The sequence below is a fragment of the Leptosomus discolor genome, chromosome 2, assembly GCF_034619465.1.
Source record: "Leptosomus discolor isolate bLepDis1 chromosome 2, bLepDis1.hap2, whole genome shotgun sequence".
Taxonomy (NCBI): domain Eukaryota; kingdom Metazoa; phylum Chordata; class Aves; order Leptosomiformes; family Leptosomidae; genus Leptosomus; species Leptosomus discolor.
In genome coordinates, this window is record NC_141392.1 from 47,998,628 (window position 1) to 48,019,223 (window position 20,596).

At 37.4% G+C, this 20,596-nt stretch overlaps 1 protein-coding gene across 3 annotated transcripts in view; it reads right to left on the reverse strand.

The window, feature by feature from the left end:
- Positions 1-20,596, reverse strand: part of SMOC2 (SPARC related modular calcium binding 2) — a 145,267-nt gene that overhangs the window by 78,008 nt on the left and 46,663 nt on the right. For all 3 annotated transcript variants that reach the window (XM_086461032.1, XM_086461033.1, XM_086461031.1), the window contains exons 3-4: positions 7,221-7,327; positions 6,001-6,100 (exon numbers count right to left, since the gene is read on the reverse strand). In XM_086461032.1, the coding sequence (XP_086317158.1) occupies positions 6,001-6,100; positions 7,221-7,327 (207 nt within the window). The remainder of the gene's footprint in view (positions 1-6,000; positions 6,101-7,220; positions 7,328-20,596) is intronic.

A 20,596-nucleotide genomic window follows, 5' to 3' on the forward strand; every position in this document is an offset into this window, starting at 1 on the left:
CTTAGTGATGCATCACTATTAATTCAGACAGGAAAAATAAAGTCATTATCATTGTAGGAATTATATCCAAGGACGTTTGGGATAGCTTGCTCTAAATAGACTGCAATACTAATCCGTGCTGTTCACTCTGAACAGAAGACAGATTCTTGCGTTTATACTAGCTGAAGCCAGAAGTTCTGAGCTTTTTGGTGCTTGGCTTGAATTTGATAAGAGGCTCAGCTTGAACTCAAATAAGATGTTCCAGTTTTAGGAAGTACCACATACAAAATTACAGGTTTTGCTAATTGCACTAAATACCAGTGATCCAATCTTTCCTCAAATGTCATCCAATTACAATTAACTCTAGTTTCTCAATTTAATTTTGATGCACAAGCATATAATTTTAATTCAGTTACAAATACAGAGATTTTAGGTCTGACTCTCAATCACACTAAAGCATTTTACACCAATTTGTGAGTAGAAATGAGGTCTCAGCATGGGGAATGTGTATCAAGAACTGCCACTGACAGGCCCTTTGCGCTAAAAAGTGTGTTAAGGAAAGCCTCAGTTTGACACCAGTGTTGTCTCTCTATGTGCATTCAGAACCACTATTACAAATGTAACTTAAAATTCAGTTTATACCTACATAATTTAACACATTGGTGAAATTTATATAATATTCCACATTTTAAACCAAAAGCAGAAACATCTTTCCAGATTTTATTAACACCAAGATGTCTTCAGACTACTCCATCTGTATGTGAAATTGTGAGAAATAATGACTATATGACATTCATGTACAGTCAGGGAGAATTTAATTCTTTTTTCTATGCTTTGCTTTTTGTTTTACCCTAAATTTTGATAGAAAATTGATGGATGGAGGGAGAGAGTGGCATTCACAAAGGCTAACTTTATCATAGTGAATCTGATTTCACTATGAAATTAGATAAATGCTAGGAAGATCGGGCAGACTGGGCTAACATTAACTTTTTTAATAGTCTTAGGAAGCTTGCAAAAATGTTCACAGAATTTCCTACAATGGGAAATCTGCGACCTTCACATAGTTTCCACCTGAAATTTTGAATTTATACAGTAGAAACTTTTCTTACTGTCTCCAAGTTGGAGGTAAGGACAGGTTATTGAGCTTGTATCAGTTTTTTCTATGATTTTCTGAATATATTTAAGGTAGAATTCTAGCTTAAATGTTGATAGGAAGTTGCATTTGCAAGTTTCTAGGAAATTGTATCTTCAATACTCACGACAAATGCTCATATTTTCAGCTAGGCAAGAAACAGAAACAGCAACTTATAACTTATCTAAAAGTTAGACAATACAATCAGCTTCCAATTTTTTAGTGCATTGTAAGCAACCAAATCACCACATAAATATATTTATAGAATGGGAGAGGGGAAAGAGGATTCAACAGCATCATTTTAACCAGAAGAATTTAGTACCATTCTAGCTTGTACATTTTCTTAGCCATCTATCCACTTACAATTCTGATTAATTAAAAAAAAAAAGGCAGAAATATTAATGCCTTAGTTTATTGCAACCCCCACAATCCACCCAGTTTACTTCTTAACAAATTCTGAGGCACAATAAATCTTCCAGGGAATGCGATGTGAGTTTTATTGTCTATAGTTTTAGCATATCCATTTTCTACAGTTCTGATCATATGTGACTGGGCTTTAAAAGAGAAGGTGAAAGTCTATTATCTAGTTTAGAGAATTATTTCTGATCTCCTACTAAAGAATATTTGATATGTAATCACCAAATGCAGATATCAAGAAACATGAAAGTAAACTTTCCATGCTGTTCTTTGTCTCACATATGGGTGTGTCTGACTGCGTCTGTATCGGGAAAGTACTATGTATGGGGATAGGAGGTCTAGATGATTCAAGGATGGGTATTTTTCCTAGCTAACAAAAGCAATATAATGTATTTTTAAAAGCTCATTGCCTTCACAAATACATTTGTTTTTATCATATTATCTGATGATAACACTATACAGACAGGAAGAGTTCTGAATATTTAAAGGTACTTGTATTTTGGCAAAACTACTTCACATAATAACAAAACGTGTCTCCCTATCTCTGCAATCTCACTGGGAGAAGCCCAGCATAGTTAATAGGACATAAAAACTCTACAATAGGCTAACATTTATTTTCCAATGATAACTTAACACCTGCTTCTCAATTTCTGCCCCATTTCCCAGGACTCATTGCCAATGGAATTTCTGCAGTTCCCTGCAGTGCTGATAACAGAGATGGGGAGTTGTAAAAATGTCTTTTTCATGTCTGGTGTTCTTTACTGAAAGTATTGGTCGACATTCATCATTTTTAAGGAGCTTTCTTTTTAATGCTGTCATGGGAATGTGTTTGATTTACTATCCTTCTCACCACTGCTCCTGCAACAGTGAAGATTATTTCAATGGAGCGGAATGGCATTCTGAGATTTATCATGTGTGTTTTAGCAGTACCAAGTGTTGGTGTGGGAATAACTGGAAAGGATGGAAGAGCCTCTTACAGGTAAAGAGGTAGTAATTAAAGCAAAGGTTTTACATAAATCAGTTGGAGAGTCCTGCATTTTTAATGCTGCTTATAACCTTCATCCTTCCATGAATGAAAAAGATAGCTTCAGTAAGAGCAACCAGAACAACACAATGAGCAAAAAATGGCTCATACAGCTATTGTAGATACATAAAAAAAATACACGTGACACTTCTGTCCCAGGACCTGTTTAAGAAGCACCATGTTACGCAGCTAACCAATATTAACAGTTAGATAAACCTACAGGTTGTTTCACCTATCCAATACCACACAGAAAATGTGAAGCATGGCTAGGGAATGGAAGTAGGAAAACAAACCCCTAACTCTCCATCCTAAATTTTGTTCCATATTTCCTCTATTAAAATCCAAGTTCTTCCAGGCTGCCATGCTCTTCTTTCCTATTTCTAGATATTCACCAAAGTCAAAGGTGGTTCTACTGGGAGAAAATGAAAGGCAAGACATTATCCCACAATTTAGGAACAGCACGGTTGATTAGACATGTACTCAAACCTTATCTGAAGTTACTGAAGAGCTAACCTAGAACTGAAGAAAACCACTGAACATTTTCATTAAAAAGAGAAATTTTCACACATTCCATGGTATCACATTTCCTATGAGAAAATCATTACAAAAGCATCTTCACAATTGACTCTACCTGCCATCTTGATTGTCTGTGCACATTTTCCTCTAAAGGGAAAAAGATGGCAGAAGTGATCTTGAGAGAAAAAAGTTTGGTACATGCAAACTGACAAATTTGCATAAACATTTTTTAAATAGCTATAGCATCATGCCTGCAGAATACACAGTGAAATACACAAACATGCTGGTGTCAGGATGCCACCACTATAGGAGATATGCCTGCAATATCAAAAACATAAGCAAGACAATGCCTGCAACAAGGCTAGCAATGACACAATGTGTTAAACTGACTAGGGACAATAGGCAATAGACAACTGGAACAAATGGCATCCCTGAAATACTAGTTAAAACAAGAGTACATCTACTCAACTTCAGTATACTCGCTAATATTTTTATTGTAATTCCCGTGCACAGTGGTACTAAAGAAAAAGTACAAAAGGGAATCAACAGTGATCTGGAAAACATCAACAGTTCTGGCAGAAAAACAAAAACAAAACCTGCCCACCCCCCCCCCCTCTGTTATCCTAAACAGATGGCAAATTTGAATATATACTGGGAAATGGGAGAAGGGTGCTTCAGGCTTTCATTCTGCAATGTAAGAGCAAAGTTTTGCCTTATTATACCACATAACTTTCTGAGAAAAACTGTAGTTGCCTTCTCTGCTGAATGTGAAGTTTTCTCCAGACCTCTTAATACTGAGCCCTTAGCCACTACCACTGCAAAATCTCCTAGCATTTAAAATCTATTTCCAAACTCTGCTGTAGCTAGACTTATTTCCTGAGGGACAAAAGAGAAGTAAAATGAAGTGAGCAGTAAAATAGGAGAGCACTGATACAAGCAGGGGAGGAAATGTGTACAGATAATCCCAAAGAGTCTCATAACAACTGGAAAACGACCCATGATCTTCTATGGAGCAAAATCAGATTCTGCAGACTCACCTGGTCCCCTGAGCAGTCTATTTATCTCTGATTTACCTACTAAATTAAAAATGATTGCTACTATCACCTTCTCCTTAGCATTTCTGTAAAATTAACTTCCCTGCCCACCCCTCCAAAAATAAGCTGAAGCAGTCTGGCAGTTTATCTGCTAGGCACATGAACATACCTTTGAGAGGAACTAGGATTTGGTTCCTGTAGAGATAGAATAATTCTCATATTAAACTATTAATTAACCTGGAACTACACTGCAGCTTCTCCTCAATAATACTGAATACAAATAGAAAATGTGAAAGTACAGTAACTAACTCAGCAACATTTTGAGCAAAAATAATGCCATTTGTTGTGACACACCTGCCAAACAATTACTTGTTGACCTTTAAGCATCAGCATAAACACTTTTTCACTGATGTCAGTGAAAGGGAGGAAGCTACAATTTGATATTGCAAAGAAAGCAATGAAGGCATCTTTCAGAGAAGCCCTGGCTATGGACATGCAAAAGCACCTCTACTCAAGAAAACAGTGAAGCACAACAATGTTATCCTAACAATGTGTCTTCTGAAGACATGATCCAGTTATAAATAATAATTACACTAAACTGAATGCACATTTTTCTCTATTTTAAAGCTTCTGAACATTTTATATTATTTTTCACAGTTGATTGTCATTCCACAGTGATTTTCCAGACTGGATCAAAAGGATTAGTCTGAAGAGTATTCTTTCTGGCTAAACTTCACCTACAGGCAAGATACATGGAAGATTCTGCAAATCATTTAAGCAAGACACACCTTAAAAGTGGAATTAACTTTTTATAGTCTTTGTTGCAACTTTCTCAGCAGTCTCTTCCTTCCTACATCTATTTATTTTAAAAAATCAATGTTGTGCTTGAACAATTGAAGTAGATCAGACCAGATGAATTCCCTCAAGGGCCCTAATCCACCTTTTTTTTCAGCTTTATTTACATTGCAAGCTTAGCTTTTTAAAGCTATTTCTTCTGCTTTCTGACAGAGAATGATGCTGCAGCACAAACAGAAAAGTAGCACATAGAACTCAGGTATCTTTAGAGCTATTTCTGTGCAATTCTGTCAGCCTCAAGAGAGGTGAACAGCAATTCTGGCAACTGTTCATACACTGCCGATTTATATTTACTATCAATGTCAATGAAATAGAGTCAGAAGCAAATTCCTAAAAAACAGTGAACCTCTTAATTGTCCTGATGAAAGACAAAAGGCAGTACACATGGCAATGAGTTTGATTTGCCAATTAATTTCCACAAAATTCCATTATAGTCTTAATGCTTTGTTTCACTTTTTTTCTCCTCTGGATTTTGTCATTCATGAAATTGCTGTGGGAGTTCTTTCATTGGGCTATGTTACAAATCAGGACATTCATACTCCATATTTTTTTGGTATGTGGTTTTGGGTTTTTTTCTATACTTTAAATACTTAAAATATTGAGCAGGTAAAGTCCTCTGAAATTTTTCACAATAAGCGAACTTATGTGCAAGTGAGTTTCAACATGAAGAAAGGACTGCCTTAGCAAGTCAGTTGCACAGTTCCATATATTGACACATATATTTTGTACAAATAACCACTGCAGAAAACCCCTTCAATAGCTAGATTATAGCACAAATAAAGCAGATGGATCATAGAATCACAGGGTAGCAGTAACCTCAGGCAGGGCTAGCTTAAAAGGTAGACCAACATTCTCAGAGTCTCATCCACTTGAGTTTGCAAATCTCCAAGGATGGGGCATCCATAGCTTCTGCCAGAGCCTGTTTCTGGGCTGAACCACCCTTCCAGTGAAGAATTTTGTTCCTGAAGTCTGATCATATGCCACAGATGAAGTCTGCTATTCATGAGACAATGTCATAACCCAGCCAGCTAAACAAGTCTTACCTGGACACCGGGGCGTTTTGTGGGCCACAGCAGTACCACTGATAGGACGACCGTTGGGGGTGACACACCAGCAGTATCCAGTGTAACTGTGGCACTGAACCTGTCAGAAACAACATGAACCACATGCAGTTTGTCAGACTTACGTCTGTTATCCCACAATGTTCATGACACGTGAGTACAGAAGACTAGTCCAGGAAACTATATTGACAAAACCTAGAACAATAAACCATAAAAGACCTTATCTCAGTCCTACATATGATTCTTTAGCATAAAGAAGAGTTTATTTCAAGCAAAGTGTGGTAGGTCCTTCAGAATCCAATGGAAGAGAAAACTATTGAAATATGTGGTTGTTTACACCATATTTCAGAAGAGTGAGGTGCAGGTGTTATGATAACCTCACAACAAAGTCCCTCAAGGGACTCATAAACTGTTCCTGAAACAAGCAATCTTGAGGTTTTTTCCACATAGAGAACATATTGTTCCACCCACTGAAGGAGCAGGACAGAGCGCTTCTGCCAACATTATTCATATCCCAAGATGTCAGAAAGGAAACTCTTGGAATTCCTCTTAGAAATCAATTGCATTATATTTCCTGAGGGACACTATCACTTCCCTCACCGTACTTAAAATTAGAAGGATTGTCTTCTGCAAACTCCACAACTGAAATGCAGTACAGAGGCAGCAGAAGGTGATCTTGCTTGAAATATATATCACAGGGTAAGCTTCTAACTGTGTCCCTTCTGAATTCCATGATCTAACATAAGTAAATTAGTCTCAGACCATATGCTTCTACAGAAATTCAGATGAGAACAGGGAAGAATCCTGTATGATTCATGCTTTAGCACTAAGATATGGACTCTGGACACAAGATTTCTTGTTCGAATCAGGAACAGATCAGAAATTCCAAGCATTTTACCATCTGATGAGTATTCAGGGGGCTACATGAATGACTCAGCTGCCTCAGCCTAGAAGAACAGGGAGTGTATCACATGAACAATGAAAATGTTTGGCTCTTTTGCTGGCCAACTCTGAAAAAAAAGAACAAGGACTTGACACAAAACATGAATTTTCCTTCCATTTTTCAACTTCAGTGTTAAGCACAAATTACACTTCATATTGAAATTACATTTTCCTTCATTGCATTTGTCTCTTCTTCATCCTCTGCAAACACACATATTCTGACTCCAGCCATGCAAGATACTAAATGAAAAAAATTCAACCTGACTATATGTGCCATCATCATTGCATTCTGGGATAAACACTTGTTGAAATTCCTTGCGAGCTTGTTCCTGGGTGTACTTCCTCTCAGCCACACATCTGGAAACATCTAGGGAAGGGGAGAAGACAAGTCAATTGGATGATACAATATGAAGAAAAGATAGGTGATAATCTAAATTAAGAAAAAGGAAGAAGGCTTTGAGACCTACATAAAGAGAACAAGAATTATAATCAGTGAAAATGTAAAATCTCTTGCATTATTTTAGGAAAGAAAACCAATGGAAGACAATGATTTCTGGACAATAATCCAGAACTGGGAAGTGAGATTGAGAGACACCTGGAGAGACAACCTTGCTACTCCAACTGCTGCCCAAGGGCAGAGCCTCAAACAGGGCTTCTCCAATCAACTTGACACAGAAGAAGCTGTCATGTTGTGCGCCACGATATTCTTTCAGCGCTGGCAGTAGCACCAGCTTTCTAGTGCTTCAGCAAAGGCAAAGCAGGCAGCAGGAGTGCAGCTGCCTTATATTTCCTACTGTGAGTTTACACACTGTTTACGGCAGTTAGGCAGCAATATCTCAGCTGTGACTACAGGTGTACCTACCAGGCTGTTAAAATTAAATTAAATTAAATTAAATTAAATCTAATTAAAATAAAATAAAATAAAATATACTGTACAGCATAAGGGCTTATTGGAGAGGTGATTCAATAAGAATTTCGGACATGCTTAATTCATATTATGCTACAATATATGTAATGACATTATATTATTATTATTATAGTATTAATTCATACTGTGCTACAATGTATTATGCCACTGTGTGGCTTCTTGCACACCTCCTGCATTACTTGGTATTGATCTCCCTCCAAGACAAGGTAGCAAACTAGACAGCTTTATTTCAGTAGAGTTTCTATTGTCTAGTAAACTATATTGTCTACTACATATACTTTATTTCAGTTAGGCAGCCAAGGGCTGAAAAAGGACTCATAAGCTGTTGTATCTCTTTTCGTTTAAAGCTGCTACACATTGTAGTATGTTACTGATGCAGAATCAATACTTCAGGATCTGCTTGAGCTAAGCAATTTCAAAAGAAATGAGAATACCAGGCAAGCTTAAGGTAGTATTAATGATATCCAGATGTGACTGTAACATCTGAATTAGAATGATCTCAAGCATACAAGCAGAGAAATTTGCTGCTTCTGATTCCTGTTTTGTTTAAAGACTGTTTGACAGTAACTGGCTAGTTCCATTTTAAGGCTAAGACTTTCCACCAATTACCTTTGAGACAGGGGAGTTGTTGTCATTTGTGAATGTCTGTGCAGTTCTTAGAAAACACAGGGACAGGCTTTCTAGTCCATGCAAGTTGCACATTGAATAAAGTCTGAACAGTGAGGCAACACTTTCTCTTCCCCATTTGATACCAGCATATCTTGACAGGGTTTTGGCATCTAACAATCACCAGAAGCATACAGATGAGCCAGCTAAGTTCCCAGTCCCCCAAGCACCCTCTCTGTGCCGCTATCATCCAGATATGCACAAAACCATCATGGAAGCTTGGTGCAACTGCAGAAGTCCTTTGTATAGGATGAATCCTTCACTGGTCATCTCCGTTGAGCTTTGGAAAACTCACCTGGCAATATTAGCATAAAAAATTCCCTTTGAGTCCTAGGCAATTTGGTGTGGTAAGTGTAGCATAACGAGGACAGAAACTGGTCCTCAGCATCTGCTTCCTGAAAACAAAATTGGGGCCTCTTAAATTCTATTGATTTCCCTTCGTATTGATTTCCCTTCTGGTCTTGGATTTGTGTGCACTACTGTGCATTAGTTTACTCTTCTCACAGGAGCATTATGAGAGTTCATGCTGGTAAAATGCCCAAAATGCAAGTTGTTTCACTTTGAAAAACTATGTTTCAGCTTTAACAACCTTAATCGTATTATGCTGTTTCAGGAGAGATATTCACAGAGATGCAATGTTACCTAAAATGTACAGAAAAGTTCAACTATGTAGAAATGTGAAAAAAATAATAAGGAACTGAATTAACTTGTAGTCCGGTACTTTAATAACTTGTTTCATCAAGGACAAATTATAGCCAATGTTCTGTGCAGCTCAGGTGAAGTCTGTTAATGTATGCACTGCCAAACTTTTTTTTTTTTGGGAAAAAAGAAACATTTTAAGCAAGCTTTGGTGTCGTAAGCCTTCTTCTGAGCATGGTTTGGTTATACAGTACTTAATAACATGTGGTTTTAATGTAGCTAGTATTTTAACTGAAAATAAATCACTCCCTTGTTGGACCTCTGTCCTCGTTTTTCTAGAATGACATGTGGTTTAAATGTCTAAAAGGAAAAGTGATATAAATTCCATCACATAAGGTCTCTGGTATAGCACCAGCAGGGTTGTAAATTATCTCCAGTATTTGAATTATCATAAAAGCATGCCAAGGAGAAAGAGAAGTTCTCCAAAACTGTCCACCACTTGTTCCTAAACAGCCTGATGCTCTAAAGACCTCCTATTTGTGGATGATCTAATATGCTCTAAAATCAACAATGACCAAAATTAATGGAATATAAAATTCATGTTTGAAGACTTATTTTGTATTATATAACCATGGAAACATTTTAAAGCTGTTGGGCATTACTGTGTTTCAGTATACCCAAAATAAACTGGTGAGGAAGATCTCTTATCAAGTTAAGCATCTGAAAATGTCTATAGTCAAAATATTACTCCTAGTTCTGGTTGTTTTTTTATTTCACCACGGCATTACCACGGGGGAGTAACTATGACACAGAGATGTGGTCCAAACCCGATAGAAGAAATGTAATAGGGTGGTCAAGATAATAAGAAGGCATATAAAAACATTCTTCCTCAGAATATTGATGAACATGAGATTATTAATTCAGAGGAGCTTAATTCCTTCCAAATAAAACATTACTGAAGCCAAAAGAAGATATAATATTTTTTATAATTAATTTGTAAGATTACACTACCTGAGCATCTGCCTTTGTGTCCTGGTTGCAATACCTTCTAAATCTACCGCATGATTTCAAACAAATTTTCCAAAGGAAAAGAAGAATCCAAGAGATTTAAGTGCTAGCCATTTATGTAAAACAACAGCTGAAAAAGGATGAGAAAATTAATTCTTGCCATGACTGGGAGAAAGGCTGAAACAGGAGCTCACATCAAAGTATCAGACAAGAGGTAGATGTAGGGAAACCTTGCAACTCTTAACAGGCAAAAGTCAGTGACATGTGAGATCCTAATCCATAGGGAAGTTAACCTTCCACTTAGCCATTGCTCATGCTCACTCAGTAAAGCCAAATCTGGGACTCACTGTGCAAAGCCCTGTGAGTGCACCCAGACAATTCTTAGTTACAGACCCCTCTGTGCAGCTTGCACAAGTGTAACTAACGAAAATGACTCACATGAATCTCAAATTAGTAGGATAAGTCTAGGTTTAAGTGGCTTGCCAGAAGGAGGTTTATAGGAATATTGACATCTGACAGGATACCAGTGAAGTCTCTCACATACAGATTCAACTTTCCTCTTCATCTAGAACAGAAATAATTCAGATCAGGATGGACCCTGATTGTTTTGAAATGAAGACCAAGAATGAAAGGTGGTGGGATTTACCTGGTATATCTATGCTGATTAATCTGCCCACAACTTTGATTTTGATCATCACAGATTCTGATCAAAGTAGCCTAAACTTTTCTGGAGTGAACAGTGTCACACTACTGACAATCTGAGAGCAGAAGGGACTCCAAGTCTGCAAGGTGTTGGAAGGATGAAAAACACTGTGCAACGCTGTGCATCACTGGAGTAAGTTGGCCTTGTTTCACTGTTGTGTTATTGAATTTCTAGTTCTAAAAAAAAAAAGCTTTTTTTTTTAAATCTGTTTTTGTTTAAACTTTTGGAACCATCTAGCAGAAAAATAAGGGGCTTGAAACTGTTACTGGTTTCTGACTTGAATTCCCACTACACTTTATTTCTCTCCCTAGCTTAAGTATTAGTAAGGGAGCCAGCAGGCTTAAGCCAGAATCTGGTATATGACCTGGTGAAAAGAACGTTTGGTTCTAAGACCTGTAAAAAGCTGGCTGAAATGAGGCCTTATTTGCGTATACTCAGACAATGGGAAAAAAGTTTGCAGATATGTATGCCCAGCTGTAATTTTGAATTTTATCAATAACTGATTCAGTGAGACTTTATCCTCTCAACTCCAGATAAATAGGCTTTTACATCCCAGAAGCTTGCTGGGAAAAAAATTCTCCTAGCATAGAAACTGAGCATGAAGATGTACGAATCTACCTTAAATTAGCTCATTTGGACTGAATTAGCTGTCAGACTGGGTTGGTACAGGGCTCAAGGTGCTGTAGCATAGTACGTTGGCCAATGTGTTGATTGTACCACTGTGACTTAGCACCAGGACCAAAAAGGCAGCTAGAGGTTTAAGAAGACAAATACATCTTGTGGTATATAACTGAAGACAAAAATGGGTGCATGGGACTGGACAGAAACACACAGAACCGAGGAGATTACATAGTTGTAACTGTTTGGGAAGGTTTTTCTGAATTGCCCTGGTGACAATTCTGGCTTCCAGAGAAGACAAGTGTTCAGAAGGCAGAGCTGAAATATAAAGCCATCGTAATTCTATGCTAAGCTTCTATATGCAACAAGACTTTCACCTATGAAGTGAAGTGGTGCTGATACACCAGATTGTCACGTATGACACCTGGGAGCACAGGACTTCCTGAGATAGCACTGAAGTCAATAGGAAATTGCAGTACCCAAGGAAATTCTGGAAACAGAATTAGCCTCACAAACAGCACAGGATGACTTGGAACTAATCTCATTTTATGCCTTATTTCCAACAATACAGCACCAAAAGCACTGAGCTCTGGAAAAAAAAGAAAACATCCATCAACTTCAACTCTGCTGGCTAATCCTTGAATAATATATCACACAGAGAGAAGTTTATTACTGCAAAGTAGAAGTTTATCTTTAAAACAGTGACACAAACTCATCAAGGGTGTAAACTGCATCTCTAAAGTGACATTTAATACAACTGACTTTACAGCAACTTTGGGGCTCCACAGGGAGATCTAACTCAGATTCTCTCATGGAAAAGTAAACAGCTTGCCAAAAGAATAGATAAATCTCCTGCAAAAGGTTTTGATTTAGTTCATCCAGGATTTCTTGGTTTCCTACGTATTTCAGTAAGAATAAAAGTACCTTTCCCTGTCGCAACACACTGAGCAGACTTTGCTTGCTTTCAAAGAGATTACTGTGTGTGACATGTTCTTGTTATGTACTTATGGATAAAATACACTTCACAGTTTATTTAGTTATTTTATTGTAGGTGGAATATCCCGCTGAATAGATCAGAAACATTTACCACTTTGTCGAAACTACTTATAAAGTGGTTAAACTTAATCATTTGAAGAAAAAGTTCCCTTGAGGGCTTTCCACAGATACTTAGCTGTTCTTAACACTAAAGAGAAAGGTTTTTTAAAGTCTCATAGATCTGCGAACAAGCAGACCTAATATAGACCGACATAATCCAAATACCTCTCACTGTTTCTCTGTAGATTTCCCTTATTGCCCCTCCATTATGCTAGAATACCTGTATACACTTACTTGCCCTTAAATTTAGAAATATACAGTGCAGCAAGCTGTTTAAAGTTAGCTATCCACCTGAGCACTTTACTGAATTGTCCTAATTTTGTCCTGAACCAGAATTTTTTCCTACTTCTGAGTTTCTTTCCCACTGCTATACCCTTTTGCTAACTGGTAGTGATATGATAAAAGTCAAATGGTCTTAATTTGTAGTTAATTTAGCAGAAAAATGTTTCATTCAGAGCACAAGACACCATTTGGTTTATATGGCATAAACATAAACATTGTATTTGACCTAGGTCAATATATATTCCAAAGAACTGATCATGTCTATCACAAAGCATATAAATAGCTGTAGCCTCTAGTGATAGGAAACACATAGCAAGCTATGCATGCTCAAAGTTTCAATTTCAAAGACGCAGAGATTATTAGACTCTTGGGTTGGAAAGGATGTCAGCACATTTAGCCTGACATAGCCATAAAGTAAAGACTTGCTGCTTCATGATAAGGGCTGGCCGACTCTTTCACTATTTATTTTTATTGCTGCATTCTGGATTCAAACAAAACAGCAGAGCAATCTTAGCCTAAACTCTCCTCTATTGGCATCTAACAGAGTCAGGCAGTGTGGGGTTTCTTTGTTGTTTTCTTTTTTTTTCTTTTTTCACCTTTTGCAACCACCCAGCAATTTAGATAGCTAAGCTTTAAGATAAAATAAGGAATGTTGTGCTGGATTCCTTCTTGGCACAACAATATTTCTCTCCATTTGCTAACAGTCACATTTGGACAGATACAGTCTGACTAGAACTGAATAAAATATTTGCAAGAAAAATTAAAGCTACAGCTTTCTGATTTTTTACATACCAAAGGCCAGACTAGGCTTTCTGAGCAGAACAGAGATTTGATAAAGAGTTTGGAGAAGCCTAATATGGGCCAATTTATAATTCTTGCACGGAAAATCTGAGAAGGCTTGCAAGTATTTGTGGTTCCTTGTCTTCAGTGTTGTATTACTGCTTTAGTACTAATAGTTTCTACTTCACTTGCTTTAAGACGTTCATTTCATATTAAACCTGAAACTTTACTGAAAATACATGAGCAGAAATGAAAACTCCACAAAACAAAAAAAGAGATTACTTTCATACAATTGTAGTAGTGTATATTTTATTCTAAAAAGATACCTTTTTTGTGCCTAAGAATGCTCTTGTATGCCTTGTTTCTGTGAAGCCTGGCTTTGGCAAATTCTGCTTGGAGAAATATTATCAAGAAAGATTATTTTAAAAAGATAAATTCCACCTCCAGCAAACTGTGGATACTGTTTCAGTGTTACTTGTCCTATGTTCCATGTACCAGCAGACACATTTAAAAGAACAAAGGATATTCCACAAAAAATATTCCAAATCTACTTTAAACTTTATCCACCCCATTAAATACCTCCTAGAAAGTATAATCAGAAACCAACGTCTCTGGTGTTCAGAGACTACATAAATTATAACTTCTGTATGTAGATACCTTTTGTTCACCAAGATGATGAATACTTTGTTTCTCAAAATAACACTTTTACAACAGTCGCTTGATGCATAACATCTTGACATAACATAATTGAAGACTCAGAAACAAAATGAGGTTGAGGCTGAACAGTATTCATATCAGGATTGCCAGCATTACAGTCTGGAAATGTGCAGTCATTATTCAGGTTAAATGCAGTGTCTACAGTGAGAAAATGTGTCTAAAAAAGGATGAGACAGCTCCTAGCTAGAGGTCTTTTAAGATAAAAATCTGCCCTATCATAATTTTTTCCCAGAAAATTTATTTTCAAAAAAGCCAAACTGATACCACTTCTCAATATGTTCTTACTTTAATATATTTTCCCAAATAATAAAAAACACCTGTAACCCTTTTTTTTTATCTCTTTTTTCTTTTTCCTTCATAAAAGATCAGAAAAAAAGAAAAGGAAGAGGAGAAAAGAGGAAGATGAGGACAAGAGAAAACTGTTCTTTCTTCAATCTGCAGACCATGCAAGCTCTCAGTGTGTGTTCAGGATTATTTTATAGACTGACACCTTGGTCCAGTCCAACTTCCACTCATTTCGGTTAGGAAAAGAACCAAACCAACTCACCACTTCTTTCTCTCTCCAAACGAAACATCTCGGGAGCAAACTCTGCCTCCCACATGCAGCCCACAGGGCTGCCTTCCAGGCAGCAGGTGGACCGGACAAGCCAATGTCCTTGCCCACACACTGACGTAAGGGATGTGCTCAGGCACTGCGAGTACATGTTAAGCTCACGCCTGGCTTGCAGGCAAACCTGAGCTTGAAGGCAGCCTCCGTGGGAATATAGAATAAGGTGTGCACTCAGAAACCATGTCCAGCATTTACAACCCAGTTCTTCAGCTAAGAGGCAATAGTAACTTTTCCCCAAAGGATGCTTAGATTCATGAATTATGGGGCCAAGATTAATTTATGAGCCCAAAAAAACCTGCCCAGTGATGTCTCGTTTCTCTTCACAAAGGGAAAATCCTATCAGCAAGTTTATCCAAGGACAGAAAGGTAACTTAATTCATATTATTTTAAATTATTTTGTGCTTAATTCATTCATTAACTCATTGTACTAACAGTTCAAACGAGTGAAACTTTTCACTATTGCTGAAAGCCTCATTTTAATGAAACAAATGCTGAGTGCTTCTCTCTTTAAGGAAAGCAAATAGCAAATAGTAAAATAACTCTTTATGGGAAATTCCACTCATATATTGATGTACTTCAGTTCTTTATGTGAATTGCGAGAATGAAGATAGTACCTTTTGTTATGTCTATGATAGCCCATAAAAGAATGGCATTTTTAAACAGCTAGGCTCTTTAAGATACCATTAATTAATTAAGCTAAACATGAGCTATCTACGGTTTCCAATGGAGAAAGGGGATCTACATAGTTATAGAATAACAATGACACTACTGTGTGTGACGGCTCTCCTTGGTGTGCTCACAAAGCAGCAAGGCCCTGCTGGGGCCACCTCTGCAAATACTGAATACATACTCTGAGTGACAGCCAGACTAAATGCCAAGCCACTCACGAATTAAATATCACTCTGTGTAAAGCTCCTTACATTGCTATTTTGAGCATGGAGTGCTCAGAGATGTGTCCCAAGTCCAGTTTAACAGTTGCCTGTAAACTCAGGTTGCTGGTACATGATGACAGTGAAGTAAGGAAATGTAACGTGAGTTGGCAGTTGAAATTTTATAGCGATCAACAATTTGTATGAAACCTCCAGACATTTGAGTGCATTATCCTGCAATGCTTATAGACCACTTTAAGGGCAAACTTTAATTAAATCAGCAGGAACTCCTCTTAATTAACTCTAAAAGGGACATGTCCATGGGAGATAGAGGCTTTGTAGGTCAGATGAAATATTCCCAGTAGCCACAGACATTCAAAATTCAGTCACAGCATTGCACATGCTCTTTGGCTTCCTCATGACAAGCTGCCTAAATCTTGGAAAACATTCACATAAAGAGCTTAAATGCTTAAGTAAAGTTCAAACTACCCCAGATGAACTACAGTGCTATCTGTTCTAATTCACCCTTACACCATTAGCAAAACTGCAAATTGAACTGCTGCTGGCCACTGCTCAGTGTTCACCTGATGGTCCATTAGAGAGAAAACCTGTGGTCCCTCCACTAGACACTCCTGTTACAGATTATTGCTCACTTTGAACAAGATGCAATCAGCTGGCAGACTTCCTACACTTGAGACCTGAAGTTGCTTAGATAGCAGATGAAAGGCTTTCCAATGGAAAGGAGTTATTCAAGGTTTCTGAACTCTGAAAAACTCCATTAACCCCATCAAAAAATCTTCCACTAACCAAGTTAGGACTAAAGCTTGTTGTCATGTCAAAAAAAAAAGGAGTTTCATTGAAAAAACCTTCAATCCCACTTGCCTCCACCCAGGAATCATAATTTTAGGTTTCAAAGTTAATACACATTATTTACTGTCACAGAAAACTACTTGAAAAGCCTAAAATTATTTGCAAATATTTGCTATAGGAAAAATACAAGTTCACATTTTCAAAGTTCATGGGAAAAACACTTGTTCTGTAGTGAAGAAGAAATAGGGTAGCAAACCTGATAGAATTTAGCATAGGTGAAACTGATAGGTGCCTGCAGAAATTTGCTGAAGTGTTCTCTCATTTTTTTTTGTATTTATAATGCAAAATTTTGATGACAATAGAAAATTTGAATAGTCTTTGTACAATAAAACTCTACAATGATACGACTAAATTTTACAGAGTAATCCTGATCAGTTAACAAAGAAAAAGAAAAACCCACAACAGACCTCTCCATATGGGATGCACAATATGCTCCATCAAAAAAACAAAATAACTTGTTTCAGGCAGTCTCTTCTATCATGATTTGTGACAGACATTCAGCCTTTACATTTGTAAGATAAATGAGAGCTCTTCACATAGCAATGCCTTTCCCATTTCTGCTGGGGAAGACGCTTTTAGCTGATGTCTTGTGCATTTCAGTTTCCATACAAGCACAATCTTTTGAAGTAACCTATATCATGTTCTATATCATGTTAAAAGTAAAACTGTAGTTACAGACTTCAGTGCTGAGCAACACTTCCTAATCATAATGGGCAACTGCATCGATATAAATCGAAGGGGTTCTTCCTTTGAGGTTTTTCCCTCTTTTTTTCTTTTTTTGGTGTTGTAGATGTGGTACTTCTGTATGGTTGGTCCTATTTTCAAGACTAAGAAACTTCAACTTGTACTTTTTGCAGGCACTAACAAAGAATACCAAAGGCTTGGTTCAGTAAGTTACAAAGCCTTGCTGTGTGACATCCAGAGCTCTCTAGTCCCATCCTCACGAGCTGTAGTGGAGAGAACAAGGCTGAGTGCAAACAGACTCGGGCAGTCCTGTAAGAGCAGCTAGGCTCCGTTCTCAGGTTGAACAGCCTCAATCACCTAAAAGAAAGTGGTTCTGTGCATGCTGCCTACTGGGAACAGTCCCAGTAGCCCATATAACCCCCCAGCCACATAGATACAGTCCTCAGGAAAGTGCTAGCTGGCCCGTGCTCAAAGTGCAACAGGGAGCACTCTACCAGCTTACCTGTGTAGGCAGTCATACTGTGTTCTGGCACTGCTTAATTAATTACTGTAGACATAGCCTCTGTGTCTTTCTGACCAAACCAAAAGCAATCATATTGCTATGTTAAACAAGTGGCAAATCTCCAGAATTTCAGTCTAGATTTTGTTTCGAAAAGTATCCAAAAATGAGGATGTTCATCTACAGTATATGCAGATTATTTAAGACCTTTGAAACTGCAAAAGCAGGCTGGAAATTTTACAAAAGTGTAACTTCTTACAGCATTTCCAAGCTTAGAAATGGATTCCAGCACTGACTGGAAGTGGACTGCAAAATCAAAAGAGAAATATTATCAAACTTCATAACATCTTCAGAAAAACCCACTATCAGAACAGTCTATTTTGATGTTCATTTTGTCAAAGGTAAGTTGTTTTTCAGAACTGAGGGGAAGGTTCAGGGTTCGTTAATTTTCAGGTTTGTTTAAGCTGTTTTGATCTCTGCTGCAGCCATCAGGAACTCGAAGGAAAGGAGTGAGAGAAAAGAAAATGGTTTAAATTCTGCCAGTTTTCTGTCATTTAGTTTTAAGATCCAGGATCTAAAAATGGTTTCCTTTGCTACGCTAAAGAATTACCTGGCCTAAGCACTGTTGCTGAGAACAAAACTTGAATTAAGAAAAGAAAGCAAACACACTTAAAGCAAACCATGCCTTTGCAATTTCAGTATTTAAGTGATCAAAACCAAAGAGATGAGACAAATGTTGAGAACAGGCAAGGAGGAGAAAAGACAGTCAATCTAAATTTGGCTTTCTCCAGAAAACAGACACAGAGAAAGCAGCCATGAGTCTGGTGGTGGTTCAAACTCCCTTAAGGATGTAAAAATAAGTCACAGTTCTGAATATATAAACAAGAAATGATGGCTTCAAAATTATTTCAAAAAGTTGTCGACATAAACTGTCAAGGTGTTTAGATTTCTAGTGAATACACTGAACAGACCAAAAAGCTAGTCACCATGTTTCCAACTAATTAAGATGGTACCTGGAAGTATTAAATTTTTAGACAACACTTTTGTGAGGCGAACATGGATTTTTACTTGAGAAGAGGACAGGAGGAGACTAACAGGGACTTAAGGCTGGCTTTTCTGATCAGTGATGGATGAATATCAGACAGAGATTTAAAGTTGTGAATCCTATACCAGGAATCATCTCTCTTCTCCCTTCATAACTTCCACATAAACATGCATGCTTCTTTCCCTTTTCCCTGCATTAGCAACCTCAAAACTTGTTTCAAAACCAATGTTTTAATGGGGGAGTGGGGTGTCTTGTTTTTTTAGGGGGACAGATGAACACTTCCAAAAGGATTTGCTTTCATTCCAACATGGAATGAAAGCAAATTCTGAAACCTTGAAAGTTGTCCTGAAATAGAAGCATTACTTTTTGGTTAGCGCTGCTAAAACAACCCTCTGCTTTTTGGTCATGCATCACCTGCAACAACAAATTCCACCACTCAAAAGCAACTGGCTCAAAAGAGTTCTTAATCTGAGGACTTCCTTAGCCCTTTCAGAAGAAAGTATGATGGGACTATGAAAAGTAGCTCTAGCAATGCTAAAACTGAAACTGCAGCAAGGCCAACAAATCATCTTTTTCTTCTCTAAAACTTGTTTTTACAGCTTGAAATATTTCTCATGATTGCATCCCTGGGTAGGAATAAAGGTATTGGTCACTTCAAACTCTTTGACTGCTTTGATTGAATGAGAAATACTATGAAAATGTAAAATTTAAAAGAGCACTGTCTCTTGCTGATACTGAACAAGTATATTATTGGCAATCATGTGTCTATCGCCAATCAAAGGAAAAAAAAATAAATATTAGAATGATGTTTGCATTCATTTAAAAGATTAAAAGTATCTGATTGATGAAGGTGTGATGTGTACTTGTTATTAGCAACACTTAAGCTGCCTGAGGTGTCTAATTCCTAGTCTACAATTGTACTGACACACTATTCATTAATAAATAAAAAGCAAACGAGCACTCCCCAAATTGAGTGATTGATTGCAGAAAAATTTGCCAGCATCACCAAGAACACCTTCAGTAGGGCAATTCAACGCCTCTTTATGGAAAAAAATTCTTGCAGATGACATTGTCAATATAGTAAGAGGAAAAAACAATAAAGAAAACCACTCAAAACTAATTTCCATAAAAGTGTATAATGCTCTAATGTATAAAATGAACAAATACAAAGTGCACAATGATTCTTTCTGTCATTCATGAGTGTAACAAAACCTTTGGCTCAGGTAGCTTCATTATGTTATCCTTGTTCGCAAAAGTAAATAGATCCATCAGCTAATACAGTGGCTTATTATGAAAGGGCTGAAGAATGAGCACAGTGTTTCATCTAGGCAGAAGATGAGACAGAATGTCTCTTTGAAGTAGTCTTGATGCTTCAGAGGTTTGCTGGAGCAAATGGAGAGAGATGATGTGGAAAATTGCCTCCTAGGGGTTGAATCAGTGTGGTCCCTGGAGTTTTCTTTCCCCCTACTCTCTGTTTTGGACAGAGGAAGGGAAAGTAAATCTTTATGTCCACTGTTATTCTTATGTTTTAGAAAGATCATTTGTTGGGAGTCACCCTACAATTGAGTAAGGTAAAAGAATGGATGATGTAGGTAGGAATGGCCTGTGAGGGCGCTAAGCTTT